Here is a 14,637-nt window from a genome sequence, read left to right as displayed (position 1 = left end):
CTCTTCTCTTTTCTTCTCCCCCCCTTTTTCTTCTCTTCTCTTCTCCCCCCCCCCTTTCTCTTCTCTTCTCCCCCCCTTTCTCTTCTCTTCTCCCCCCCTTTCTCTTCTCTTCTCCCCCCCTTTCTCTTCTCTTCTCCCCCCCCTTTCTCTTCTCCCCCCCTTTCTCTTCTCTTCTCCCCCCCTTTCTCTTCTCTTCTCCCCCCCTTTCTCTTCTCTTCTCCCCCCCTTTCTCTTCTCTCCCCCCCCCCCCTTTCTCTTCTCTTCTCCCCCCCTTTCTATTCTCTTCTCCTCCCCTTTCTATTCTCTTCTCCCCCCCTTTCTCTTCTCTTCTCCCCCCTTTCTCCTCTCCTCTCCCCCCCCCCCCCCTTCTCCTCTCCTCTCCCCCCCCCTTCTCCTCTCCTCTCCTCTCCCCCCCTTTCTCTTCTCCTTTCCTCCTCTCCCCCCTTTCTCTTCTCCTCTCCCCCTCTCCCCCCTTTCTCTTCTTCTCTCCCCCTCCCCCCATTCTCTTCCTCTTCTCCTCTCCCCCCTCTTCCCCTTCTCCTCCCCCCCCTCTTCCTCTTCTCTTCTCTCCCCCCCTCCTTCCTCTTCTCTTCTCTCCCCCCTCTTCCTCTTCTCTTCTCTCCCCCCCCCTCCTTCCTCTTCTCTTCTCTCCCCCCTCCTTCCTCTTCTCTTCTCTCCCCCCTCCTTCCTCTTCTCTTCTCTCCCCCCTCCTTCCTCTTCTCTTCTCTCCCCCCTCCTTCCTCTTCTCTTCTCTCCCCCCTCTTCCTCTTCTCTTCTCTCCCCCCCCTCCTTCCTCTTCTCTTCTCTCCCCCCCTCCTTCCTCTTCTCTTCTCTCCCCCCCCTCCTTCCTCTTCTCTTCTCTCCCCCCTCCTTCCTCTTCTCTTCTCTCCCCCCCTCCTTCCTCTTCTCTTCTCTCCCCCCCTCCTTCCTCTTCTCTTCTCTCCCCCCCCTCCTTCCTCTTCTCTTCTCTCCCCCCCCTCCTTCCTCTTCTCTTCTCTCCCCCCCTCCTTCCTCTTCTCTTCTCTCCCCCCCTCCTTCCTCTTCTCTTCTCTCCCCCCCTCCTTCCTCTTCTCTTCTCTCCCCCCCTCCTTCCTCTTCTCTTCTCTCCCCCCCTCCTTCCTCTTCTCTCCCCCCCCTTCCTCTTCTCTTCTCTCCACCCACCTCTTCCTCTTCTCTTCTCTCCCACCACCTCTTCCTCTTCTCCTCCCCCCTCTTCTCCTCTCTCCTCCCCTCCTCTCCCCTCCCCTCCCCTCCTCCCCTCTTCTCTTCTTCTGAATATTCAAACTGTGACTACACCTGATAGGAAGCAATAAATGTTCACCTGAAAGTTTTCAAAAGAAAGTTTGTCCAGTCTGGTGGTTTCAACCGGGGGAACCCATAGCTTAAATTTCAGCCAATTCAGCTGCACGGAGGCGAAGTCTCCCTCTGGATGACTGCATAGATCAGGAATAAATATGCAAAGCACACCAGGAATAATGTAAGACATCAGATACACATGACTTTTGATTTGACAATGTTTGTTTAGCCCGGGATCTCTTTGATTCCTTTTTGGCATTTTGGAGGTTCCATTTCAGAAACTTGACAAGTCCTAGTTACAGTCTTCTGCTGTTCTGCCATTATACACCCCATGCATTAAACCAGTATACAGACCTGTTTATCTGTACCATTTCAGCTTGGTTCCGGTGATTTCCGTACAGGTAAGGATAGAGTGGGTTTTCCTCCTCCAGGTTGCTGTGAAGCGTTTACCTCCAGTGTGTGTTCTGCCTCCATGTTCTGTGTGCACACAAGATGCATGGTGTCACTTTTCTCCCTGCAGGTCAGGAAATGGATTTGGGGGTCTAATCTGATACACCGCAATGGTGAGAAGACGTGAGAGGGCGGCAAAGGCCGGGATTTGCAGTGTTTTGCTGTGATTACTTTCTTTTTTTTCAGTTTGAGATTTGCTGCTGTGAAATGGTTTTGGTTTGATGTTGTAAATCCACCGAATGCACTTTCAGTTCTTTGTTTTTCTATCAGCCTCAACTAATATACCATCCTGAAAATGAGTGATCCACTATAAGACCCAGGAGCTCAGGGTGCTGTAAAGAAAGTTTAACTTGGCCACCATTCTTCATTATGGAGGCCAGGTGAACAACTTGTGAACACATTTCATATTGTTCCAGTATGATCTAACCATAGACATCTGTGTCAGTAAGTTTAGAAGAGAGAAGGCTAGACCATAGAACCCCAGGGTTCCTCCAGAGATTGCTAGGGGTTCCATGAGTAATTATGCTTTTCACATAATCTACTACTGGTTGAGTATCCCTCCAGTGGCCACCAATGTAGCGGACATTGTTCCCACTGACCACCATTGGGAAGGACATTGTTCCCACTGACCACCATTGGGAAGGACATTGTTCCCACTGACCACCATTGGGAAGGACATTGATCCCACTGACCACCATTGAGAAGTACATTGTTCCCAATGATCCTCAATGGGAGAAACATTGTTCCCACTGATCCTCAATGGGAGGGACATTGTTCCCGCTGACCAACAATGGGAGGGACATTATTCCTGCTGACCAACAATGGGAGGGACATTGTTTCCGCTGACTACCAATGGGAGGGACATTGTTCCCGCTGACCACCAATGGGAGGGACGTTGTTCCCGCTGACCACCAATGGGAGGGACGTTGTTCCCGCTGACCACCAATGGGAGGGACGTTGTTCCCGCTGACCACCAATGGGAGGGACGTTGTTCCCGCTGACCACCAATGGGAGGGACGTTGTTCCCGCTGACCACCAATGGGAGGGACGTTGTTCCCGCTGACCACCAATGGGAGGGACGTTGTTCCCGCTGACCACCAATGGGAGGGACGTTGTTCCCGCTGACCACCAATGGGAGGGACTTTGTTCCCGCTGACCACCAATGGGAGGGACGTTGTTCCCACTGACCAGCAATGGCAGGGACATTGTTCCCGCTGACCACCAATGGCAGGGACATTGTTCCCGCTGACCACCAATGGCAGGGACATTGTTCCCGCTGACCACAAGTGGCAGGGACATTGTTCCCACTGACCACCATTGGGAGGGACAGTGTTCCCGCTGACCACCAATGGGAGGGACAGTGTTCCCGCTGACCACCAATGGGAGGGACAGTGTTCCCGCTGACCACCAATGGGAGGGACAGTATTCCCGCTGACCACCAATGGGAGGGACATTGTTCCTGCTGACCATCACCCTAATGTGCTGTGAGCTTTAGATATAGTAATTATTATCAGGAGTTCTCTGAGACTGGAAAGTTTTATTTTAAGGTTCTTCCATGTAATAAGGTTGAGAGAGGCTGGTGTAGACCTGAATGTGGGAAACTATATCCCCCTGAATTGGAAATATAGGGACAAATTGAAAATATGGTATTCAAGATTCTCATCCTACCTCTTACTTAAAACGATGTTTGGCAGGAAGATAGGTTTGCGTTGTTGCGTTCTGTTTTTGCCTGCATGTAGATATCAATCAGTATTTGGAGTGAAATACATTGTCCTTGTTTTTCATTCCTTGTGTATCCTGATGTCTCCTGTCCTCCTCCAGATATCCCTGAGGAAGAAGCCAGGTATTGGACCAAGAAGCTGGAGCAGATGAATAGCCTGGAAGAAGCCGATGAGGTGCGTCTAATAATAGTCCTCCAAGGTCACTTGCATCTTTCTGATGTACACCTATCACAGGCTGACGGACCGTCTCTGGGAACCCCCAGGAGCACATACATGATCAGTTATCTGGGTCACCTTCTGATATATGAGGTCCATAGGTGTCTTGTCTCTTATCCTGTGATTTTTAACTTTGAGGTTTATCAGGTTTGATATAGACCACTGAAAATAAATTTTCTGCCACCTCCTCACAAAGTGTGATTTTAAAACCAAATGGTGCTGACTTTAAAGCTGAGCTCCAGCCCTCTCTACAGTCTTGTTGTACAGGCTCCTCTCCTATACTGAAATTGATTACTCTGATTTCACTGCACACTGTGAGATTTTCACAATGTGCATTAGAAGCTGCAGCAAGTCACGTCCCTGGCTCACTCATTGGATTTCAGTTGTTTCAATCATGGAGGCTCAGCACCACATGGGGCATTACCTAGGGTGGTCTGCATGCAAATGCATCCTGCTGCCTAGGAACGCCCACTTCTCCAGACTGACATCCACCCATCAAGACATGTTGATATTTGCATAACTCCTTCCAACAGCCAGCTCGGTGCTCGAGAGAGGAGCACTGAGGTGTGGGGCTGTGACGTTTTCAGGAGCTACAGTACGGTGCAAAAATGTTAGGCAGGTGTGCAAAAATGCTGTAAATGAAATGGAAGGGGTAATAGTTTATTTTTCTCAATTAACAAAATGGAAAGTAATTGAACAGAAGAGAAATCAAATCAATATTTGGTGTGACCCCCCCCCCCCCCTTTTTTTTTAACCTTCAAAACAGCATCAATTCTTCAGTTCTTCTAGGTACACTTGCATGCAGTTTTTGAAGGAACTCGGCAGTTAGGTTGTTCCAGACCTCTTGGAGAACTAACCACAGATCTTCTGTGGATGTCGGCTGCCTCAAATCCTTCTCTCTCTTCATGTAACCCCAGAGAGACTCTATGATGCTGAGATGAGGGCTCTGCGGTGGCCAAAACCATGTAATCCAGGACTCTTTGTTCTTCTTTACACTGAAGGTAGTTCCTAATAACTTGGGTTGTATGTTTGGGGTGGTTGTCCTTTAGCAGAATAAAGTTGGGGCCAATCCATATGGTATGATGGATAACTATCTGCCTGTAATTCTCAGCATTGAGGACACCGTTGATCGTGACCAAATCTCCAAATCCATTTGCAGAAATGCAGCCCCATGCTTGCAAGGAACCTCCACCATGCTTCACAGTTGCCTGCAGACACTCATTATTGTACCACTCTTTAGTCCTTTGCACATAAACTGCCTCCTGCTACAGCCAAAAATTTCACATTGTGACTCCTCATTCCAGAGCACCTGCTGCCATTTTTTTTGCACCCTAGTTCCTATGTTGTCATGCATAGCACACGGAAACAAGGTTAAGTGACTCAACTGTGCTTGAAAACATAGGAACTGGGGTGCAGAAAAATGGCAGCAGGTGCTGATGAGTCAATATGTGAAATATTTGGCTGTAGCTGGAGGCAGTTTATTGGGGGAAGGGCTGGAAAGCGGTACAATAATGAGTGTCTGCAGCCAGCTGTGAAGCATGGTGGAGGTTCCTTGCAAGTTTGGAGCTGCACTTCTGCAAGTGGAGTTGGAGATTTGGTCAGGATCAGTGGTGTCCTCAAAGGTGAGAAACATAGGTGGATACTTATCCATTGTTCCATACTGTGATGGGACCAATGCACAATGGGTTTGCGTTCTTCCGTCAGTATACAGCTTCCTCCAGTCTAGATAACAAGTTAGGGCTGACTCATGGCTAATCCCCCTCCAGCAACTACATTAGCTGACAAGGATATCATTAACATGCTAATGAACTTAGCACTTAAACCAGCCTAGGTGGAGTACATGGAATCCACATCTAAACAATGCTTTGATTATTTAGGAGTTACAGACTGCATGGCAACAGGCTATAGGTCTCACAGTGTAAAGTGGGATTAAATCCTCATATATTTCTTCAGGTATATTGTGGATAAATATTACCCTTTTTTTTTTTCACTTCTCTGCCTTTTGGCTATGATTAAGTATAGTATCTGTTCTTATCAGTGATTCAGTGGGGGCGCTGTGCTGTCCTCTGACCTGGCCAAGGTTGGGTGGCAGCTATGCAAACCTGCTGGAGTAATGGGGACCTGGAAGGTTAGTACTGGCAGGAACTGAAACCAGAGCGCCCATAGGTTATTGGGGGCCAGGAGTGAGTTCTCCCCGAGAAAGCTGGAAGGGTCCATTACCTCCTTCTTCGAACGTCCTACCTTGTCTGGCTATGGGCTGGGAAGGCAGAGAGTCCACGTTGTCTGTGCCCTCTGGGAGTGGTCGCCCCAGTGGTGCTCTTAGTAACACTTGGGTGTTTGACCCCAACGTGTGAACCGGTACATGGACACAGCTCCAACCACTTCTTCTGCACTGCGTCTTTTGGGGCCTGGCCTTTTAGCTAAGTCTGGGGTCGATTTTTGTCTACCAGGACTCAGGGCCTAGGCCAATGCACATTTGGCATGGCCACTTTTTTATGACCTATTTATTTTCTCCCACGTTTGTCACTCTTTCACTTTTGTGTGTGTGTTTTTTCTCACGGATGAAGGGTGTGCGTACTCTGGCTTAGTAGTAGAACAATTCTCCTGCGCTCGAGTATAACATAGGCCGGAGGGAAGAGAGATACTTCAGACTTGAGTGGACTAGCTTGTGGTCTTGCTGCCCCTTCAGGATCAAGGGTATCCGAAACCAACTAAGAGACAACAAAAAGAAAAAGGGCGCACCGACCTAGTGCATTACCACTAAAAATGTATTAAAAAGTATATATTATACTCACAAAGCAGGTGTGTATAACCACACATCAACATGACACACATATAGTCTCCAAGGTAGCCAAGGAACCGCACTGTGCTTAATGGTATACAGTGTGCCGCATGGGGCTGCTGTGTCTAGCCTGACGCGTTTCAGGGGCGAACCCCCTTCCTCAGAGCCAAAAAAGAGTTGCTGCTGACAACTGGCTGCTGTCAGCGGCACACTGTATACCATTTAGCACAGTGCGGTTCCTTGGCTACCTTGGAGACTATATGTGTGTCATGTTGATGTGTGGTTATACACACCTGCTTTGTGAGTATAATATATACTTTTTAATACTTTTAATACATTTTTAGTGGTAATGCACTAGGTCGGTGCGCCCTTTTTTTTTTTTTTTTGAGTACTCTGGCTTAGTCTGACGTCTAGGGGGAGGATGTGTGGCCCTCAGGTTCCTTCCTCCCCTGCCTTTTGGGGGTCTCTCTTCGGGAGAGCCCCTCGACCGGGTGCGGCTTTGGCTGCCTATTAGAACGGGGTCTGCCAGGCCTTCTGGCTAGGCGGACCATGAAAACCTTTGTCCTTGTCAAGAGCCTTGCGTCCCAGGGGATCAGGGTAGAAGTCCTACCCCTTCGTGGGGTGGACTAAAAGCACACCCTTAAGTGCACTTTTTAGGCTCGGTTCACATATATGCGATGCGGGAAGGCTGCGAATTCGCAGCCTGTTCCCGCATCGCACACGCACCCCCGGCAGTTCATACTGCCATATGCGATACGCTGGGGGTGTCAATGTAATCTTAACGACACCCCCAGTTTGATCGCATATCGCAGTGCGATCGTGCAGCTCGCACAGGATCGGATCGCACAAGTGTGAACCGCTGTGCGATCCGTTCCTGATGCGGCTAGAAAAAAGGGTCCTGTGCGTGTTTGGTGCGGCTGCGGTGCGAATTTAGCCATACAAACTGTATGGCTAAACTCGCACCGCACAGCCGATCGCATGTAATGTCGGAGCAGTGCGCTCCGATATTACATGCGAACCCCGCACACGCACAAGTGTGAACCGGGGCTTAGTGTGTGTTCAGTTACGGGTCTTTTCGTTGTAGGTTTTTGCACCACTGTGGATAAATTTTACTGTCCCATTTGAAGTAATCCAAACCATACTCTCTGTATCCATTAGGTAGTTGTCCATCATTTTCTCGGTCACCCTGTGCCCCTAATAGACACAGGGTGACTTATACCTAAGAGTGGCATAGGGAGCATAGAGAAGGATTTCCCAACCTCTCTAAGGTAGGCTGGGTTCTACGGGCCCCCCCAACCAAAGTGACTCCCGTTACACATACCATCAGGGAGGTGTGTGATTGACCCCACATTTATTCTGCAGCATGACAACCACCCTAAACATTCAGCCAATGTCATTAAACACTATCTTCAGTGTAAAGAGGAACAAGCTGTCCTGGTGATGTGATGGTTTGGCCCCCCACAGAGCCCTGATCTCAGCATCATGGAGTCTTTCTGGGATTACATGAAGAGACAGAAGGATTTGAGGCAGCTGGCATTCACAGAAGATCTGTGGTTAGTTCTCCTAGATCAGCGATGGCGAACCTTGGCACCCCAGATATTTTGGAACTACATTTCCCATGATGCTCAACTACACTGCAGAATGCATGAGCATCATGGGGAATGTAGTTCCAAAACATCTGGGGTGCCAAGGTTCGCCATCACTGTCCTAGATGTTTGGAACAACCTACCTGCCGAGTTCCTTGATAAACTGTGTGTAATTGTACCTAGAAGAATTGATGCTGGTTTGAAGGCAAGGGGTGGTCACACCAAATATTAATTTTTCTTTCTGTTCATTTACACTCCTATTTCTGAAAACATTCTTCATTTACAGCATTTTTGGACACCTGCCTAAAATTTTTTGCACAGTGCTGTATGTACGGAATCGGCCATGAACTGCTTGCCTTGCACAGAGACACAGTGATGGCAACAAAAAGGTTTTATATAAGAATTGTATTAGCATGTTGATGGAAAGGGGAAGGCAAAATATAAGCAGATTAAACTTCAGCTTTAAACTTTCAGTTCTGCTGCCAAAACATGAAAAGCAAACACTTTAGAGTTGCCTACAGGAACAGTTGCTTGTGACTAGCATTCCGATAAGATTGTGAGAACCATCTGATTGATCTATGCTTTACTTTAAGTTCTGCTCTTCAAAGACTGCTTCAAATTGGTGCCAATATCACCTATCTAGACCCTGGTAGAGGATGTGTGCAAAATTTCCTCCTATCTGCGATGCGGTCTGTATTGGTTCACAAACATAAATACAATACAAAGCCTCCACCTGACCTATAAAAGCCGTACAAAATCATCAAACGCCTAGCTGGAATTTATAAGCGTACAGAGAATGTTGTAAACCCAACTGCCCCCTATCAGTCCCAATATTAATATTTTCTCATTCTGTTCCCTGCTTACAAATTTAATCTTTTTTTTTTTTTTAAATGTTTTTTTTGTTACTAAACCCAGGAGCTTGCAGTCACTATATCCGGTCTCCCACAGTACACAGAACATACAAATGCAATTATGTTCGTAAATATAAACTGCTAAATACCTTTTCTCATCAGTCTTGTGACTTCTATCAGTGTCTGGTTAAAGCCTTTAGGTGGAGTTTTCTCCTCTGACTGTCCTATGAGGCTGCAGGACCCCCGATCCTCTGTCTGGACAGTGCTGATTGGCCCTGTGCTGATCACATGCACCCTCCCAAGGGGGAAGGGTGGGGGAGATGTGTACTACGAGGAGAAATTTTAGGGGTGGAGGATTTGTGCTAAGAGGGTTTTTTTTTGGGGGGAGGGGGTGGATTTGTACTGGGAGGAGGGGGAATGTTTGCTTAGGGGATGAGCATGCAGATAAGTGCTCATTGGTCTGGTTAAAGCCTTTAGGTGGAGTTTTCATTCTCCTCTGACGGTCCTATGAGGCTGCAGGACCCCCGATCCTCTGTCTGGACAGTGCTGATTGGCCCTGTGCTGATCACTTACACTCTCCCAAGGGGGAAGGGTGGGGGAGATGTGTACTAGGAGGAGACATTTTAGGGGTGGAGGATTTGTGCTAGGAGGTTTTTTTTTGGGGGGGGGGGTGTTTGGGGGATGGGGGGAAAGAGAGGGGTGGATTTGTATTCGGAGGAGGGGGAATGTATGCTTAGGGGATGAGCATGCAGATTAGTGCTCATTGTTTTTCTGGGGGAATTTTTTGCTGACACATAATGCTCATATATAGGAGGGGGTGGGGGGCGCAGTTCGGCATGTTCTCCCTGGTCTCTAGATGACCTTGTCCTGGCACTGTGTAAGACTCAACTGTAGTACCTGCATGCAAGGGTGGCTATATAGGATGCTGCAAGAGAAAGGAGCCACCCTGATACAGGAAACCCAGGGCAACGATTATGGCACTACCCTAAACTGGAACATAGGCAAGGATTAAGGGATGAAGCAGCTGAATTCTCAGTGATTTAATCAGCCGCTGAAAGTGCTTAAAACAAATGAAGGTTTAAAGTGGTTGTAAACCCCCTCTGTAATGTTTGTGCCTACAAGTAAGTCTATTATAAGGCTTACCTATAGGTTCTGTATATATCTCCTAAACTTGCACCGTTAAGCAGATATTTACAATGCATGCAGCCGATGATGTCATCGGCGCATGCGCTCTGAAGGAACGGCAGCCCTGTGCTGTGACCGGCGGCTCCCGGTGATGTCACACGGCTTCGGCCAGTAGCACCGCCGGAGTCCGCAGACCCGGAAGGAAGACGGGCGAAGATGGATGTGGCCTCCAGCGGAGACGATGCAGGCTTCATTTGCAGGTAAGTGTCACAAAATGTGCTAGTATGCGTTGCATACTAGCACCTTATGCATTTACTTTGCAAGTAACCAAAAAGAAAAAAATGTTTCCAGACTTTACTTCCTCTTTAATATCACATTGATATCTCTGATCATACATCCTCTTCAACATTACTCATGTCTCAAGACCATTGCTCTGAACATTTCAGGGGCTATTTCATCAAATATTTATGGATTAATATGTTGTAGACAGAGGAAATAATACCCTTAGTGCAACCAGACAATACCACATTCCCTATTACTGGAATCTTCTAATATGTTCTGGGCCTTATCTTCTCCCGGGAGCCTATTACATGGGGCAATTTGGATTCTTAACCACTTAAGGACCGGGCCTATTTCTGACATTTGTTGTTTAAAAGTTAAAATCTTTTTTATTTTTTTTCTAGACAATTACTTGGAACCCCCAAACATTATATATATATATATATATATTATTTTTTTTAGCAGAGACCCTAGAGAATAAAATGGAGATCGTTGCAATATTTTTTATCACACCGTATTTGCGCAGCGGTCTTACAAACACAATTTTTTTGGAAAAAATACACTTTTTTTTAATTAGAAAATAAGAAAACTGTAAAGTTAGCCCGATTTTCTCTATAATGTGAAAGATAATGTTACGCCGTGTAAATAGATACCCAACATATCATGCTTTAAATTTGTGCACGCTTGTGGAATGGCGACAAACATTGGTACCTAAAAATCTCCATAGGCGACAACATTTCTACAGGTTATCAATTTAGAGTTACATAGGGTGTCTAGGGCTAAAATTATTGCTCTCTCTCGAACGATCGAGGCGATACCTCACATGTGGTTTGAACACCGTTTTACATATGTGGGCGCGACTTGCGTATGCGTTCGCTTCTGCGCGCAAGTGAACAGGGACAGGGCGCTTTCCTTTTTATGTTTTGTTTTTCCTATTTTATCTTTTTTTTTTTTTTTTACATTGTCCCTTTAAAAAAATTAGTTTTGATCACTTTTATTCCTATTACAAGGAATGTAAACATTCTTTGTAATAGAAATAATAGAAATAAGCACAACAGGCTCTCTTTAATGTGAGATCTTTTATGATGGAAAAAAAAATGAGCCCTTTAAGGCCGTTGGGAGCAAGTGATGTGTGATGTCGCTACAGTCCTCCAAGGCCATAGAGTGGAGTGGGGTCAGCTTGTCCTCACTCGACTTTGTGCCTAGGAGGAGAAAGGACCGGAACCTTTTTACCTTTTTACCTTTTTCTCCTCTACTAATGGCTCCGATAAACGGGGAAAACGACTGGGAAGTGACGGGGTGGGGCACCTCTCCTGCTGCCCATAAAGGTGATTTCGCAGCCAATCCGCCACTGGGACCATCTTTATGTCAAAGCGGACCGCCCACCATTTAAAAAAATATTGGGGTTATGGCAGCTATCTGCTGCCATAACCCCCTTATTTAACGTCAAAGTACCGAAGTGTGTGTATATATGTGTGTGTATATATATATATATATATATATAATATATGTGTGTGTGTATGTATATGTATATATATATATATATACATACATACATACATACATACATACATACATACATACACAGTACAGGGTCCGGAAGTAGTTAAACTCCAACTACAATTTTATCTCCCCTCCATATATAAGGTGCAAATGCTTTATACAGTATTATTAGGAAAGCCATAAAGGAAAAGGGAGAATAGAAGCTCGGCTTTACTCACAAGAATCTTTCTTGCTCTTTAATTCCCTCTTAGGGCTCGGATCACACCTATGTGTTTTTTGGTGCTTTTTGCAGAAACGCACTACAGTCCATTTAACATGGTTTCCTATGGGAAACATTCACATTTATGCTTCTTTTTTCAGCCGCTGTGTTTTTGGAAAGGGTCAGGGACCTTTTTTTTAAACGCAAAACTGTGCTTTTTTGGTTCAATAGACTCCAACGGAGAAGCTGCAAAAAAGCATGTAGTGTGATTTTTGCCATGATTTGTGTTTTTTAATCTGCCCAACAACAAATTGTGCAAAAAAAAAGAAGCATAAGAAATGCAAAACCCATCAAAAACGTGTGCAAAAAGCACTACAGAAACGGATCAAAAGAAAGCATAGGTGCGATTCAAACCTTAGACTTGGTTCACAGTAGTGCGGGTCGCGGGTGCTGCCTTTTCTCGGGCACGGCAGCCCATTCATTTGAATAGGCAGCTGTTCCGCCTAAGACGCGTTAAAAAGGCGCATGCACCTTTTTAAAAATGCAGCCACAGGGAAATCGAAAGGTCTTTTTGACCATGCGGTTCCTGCACCCGCTGCGCTGCGGTCCTAGATGGGTGGGGGTGCCATTCAGAATGAATGGCAGCCCCGTGCATCTCACAACAGCAGTGCTAATTGGCTGTGGGTGATAACCGGAACACACAGCCTGCATTAGTGTGAACTGAGCCTACAATAAATAAATCTGAATGCATTGTGATCAACCGCCATTGAAAAGTGACAGATCTTTCATTAAAAACCAGTTTGGTCGGGATACCCCCACATGGAGCCCATACATATCACAGACCTCCTCCTTACTGATTATATATTCCTTCCTCCTAGTGTGCGGGAGGGAGTCAAGCACCTGGGATTGTTGGAGATATCATAGTCCATATACAGTGCCTTTAAAAAGTATTCATACCCCTTGACATTTTCAAAATTTCGTCATGTTACAACCAAAAACGTAAATGTATTTTATTGGGATTTATTTATTTTTATTTATTTCAGGTACTTGTATAGCGCTGTTAATTTACGCAGCACTTTACATATACATTGCACATTCACATCAGTCCCTGCCCTCAAGGAGCTTACAATCTAAGGTCCCTAACTCACATTCATACATACATAGTAGGGCCAATTTTTTATACAGGATTCAATTTTATAGATTTTATGTGATAGACCGACACAGTGGCACATAATTGTGAAGTGGAAGGAAAATGATAAATGGTTTTCAAAATCCTTTACAAATAAATCTGTGAAATGTGTGGCGTGCATTTGTATTGACCCCCCTTTACTCTGGTAGCCCTAACTAAAATCTAGTGGAACCAAATGCCTTCAGAAGTCACCTAATTGGTAAATAGAGTCCACCTGTGTGTAATTTATTCCCAGTATAGATACAGCTGTTTTGTGATCTCCTTTAGAGGTTTGTTGGAGAACCTTAGTGAACAAAGAGAATCATGGGAGGCCAAGGAACACACCAGACAGGTCAGGGATAAAGTTGTGGAGAAGTTTAAAGCAGGGTTAGGCTATAAAAAAAATATCCCAAGTTTTGAACATCTCACGGAGCACTGTTCAATCCATCACCCAAAAATGGAAAAGCCACAACTGCAAACCTACAAAGACATGGCCGTCCACCTAAACTGACAGGCCGGGCAAGGAGAGCATTAATCAGAGAAGCAGCCAAGAGGCCCATGGTAACTCTGGAGGAACTCCACTCAGGTGGGAGAATCTGTCCACAGGACAACTATTAGTCGTGGACTCCACAAATCTGGCTTTTATGGAGAAGCGGCAAGAAGAAAGCCATTGTTGAAAGAAAGCCATAAGAAGTCCTGTTTGTTGTTTGCGAGAAGCCATGTGGGGGACACAGCATAAATATGTGGAAGAAGGTGCTCTGGTCAGATGAGACCAAAATTTAACTTTATATTTCGTTCATTGACGGACACAGCTCCTGATCTTCTTAGCCATTGGGTTATACTGCCTCATTATAGGAGTAGGACACTAGGCAGGAAAGTCTGTCTACATCCATGGGCAGTCCCAGAAGGTATACTCCCTCTCTCTGCTATAGGTACTCAGTTTTTTTCTGCCTAGTTAGGAGTAAGGACCTAGTTCCTTGCTGGAATCTTTGGTCCCAGCAATTTTTTCTTTTTAGAAATATTATTTTTCTCTTGGATTTTTTCCTGTGAGATCTACAATTAACCACCGGACTGGGTGAAGGGCTAGATAATCTAGATCCAGTGGTCATCACAGTCTGGCCAGCGAGCGCACGCAGACCTCAGCTCTGTGCCAGGATGGCCGTGACATAGCCCCACCAGACGGGGGCTGGCCTGCGAGTTAAACACCTCGCTAGGGTGCATACGACTGTTTCGGCCTGAGTCGCAGAGTTCCTCCTGGCCAACAGCCCCCCATTTCGAGGAAGTTCCGTCTAGAGTGGTGCCCGCCTGGTTCCTGGTATGGTAAGTAACTGTCCCCCCCCCCTCTCACCCTGGAGGGTTTTGGGGTGAACGTGGGCCCCTCCATGTGACAGTCGGACCCCTGGGTTCCCCTCCATTCCTGTTAGGCACCCCATCCCTGAGGGCCATCTGCCCCCCTTCACT

General features: G+C 46.3%; 1 protein-coding gene across 1 annotated transcript in view; it reads left to right on the top strand.

Moving 5' to 3' along the window:
• Window positions 1–14,637, top strand: part of UNC13B (unc-13 homolog B) — a 703,803-nt gene that overhangs the window by 193,422 nt on the left and 495,744 nt on the right. Inside the window, exon 5 of the mRNA XM_082256386.1 lies at window positions 3,568–3,641. Within this exon, the coding sequence (XP_082112512.1) occupies window positions 3,568–3,641 (74 nt within the window). The remainder of the gene's footprint in view (window positions 1–3,567; window positions 3,642–14,637) is intronic.

Source organism: Pelophylax lessonae (assembly GCF_965119305.1).
Source record: "Pelophylax lessonae genome assembly, chromosome: 1".
In the NCBI taxonomy this organism is placed as follows: domain Eukaryota; kingdom Metazoa; phylum Chordata; class Amphibia; order Anura; family Ranidae; genus Pelophylax; species Pelophylax lessonae.
Note: the sequence above shows the minus strand (reverse complement) of the source record. Positions and strands in the feature narration are given on the sequence as shown.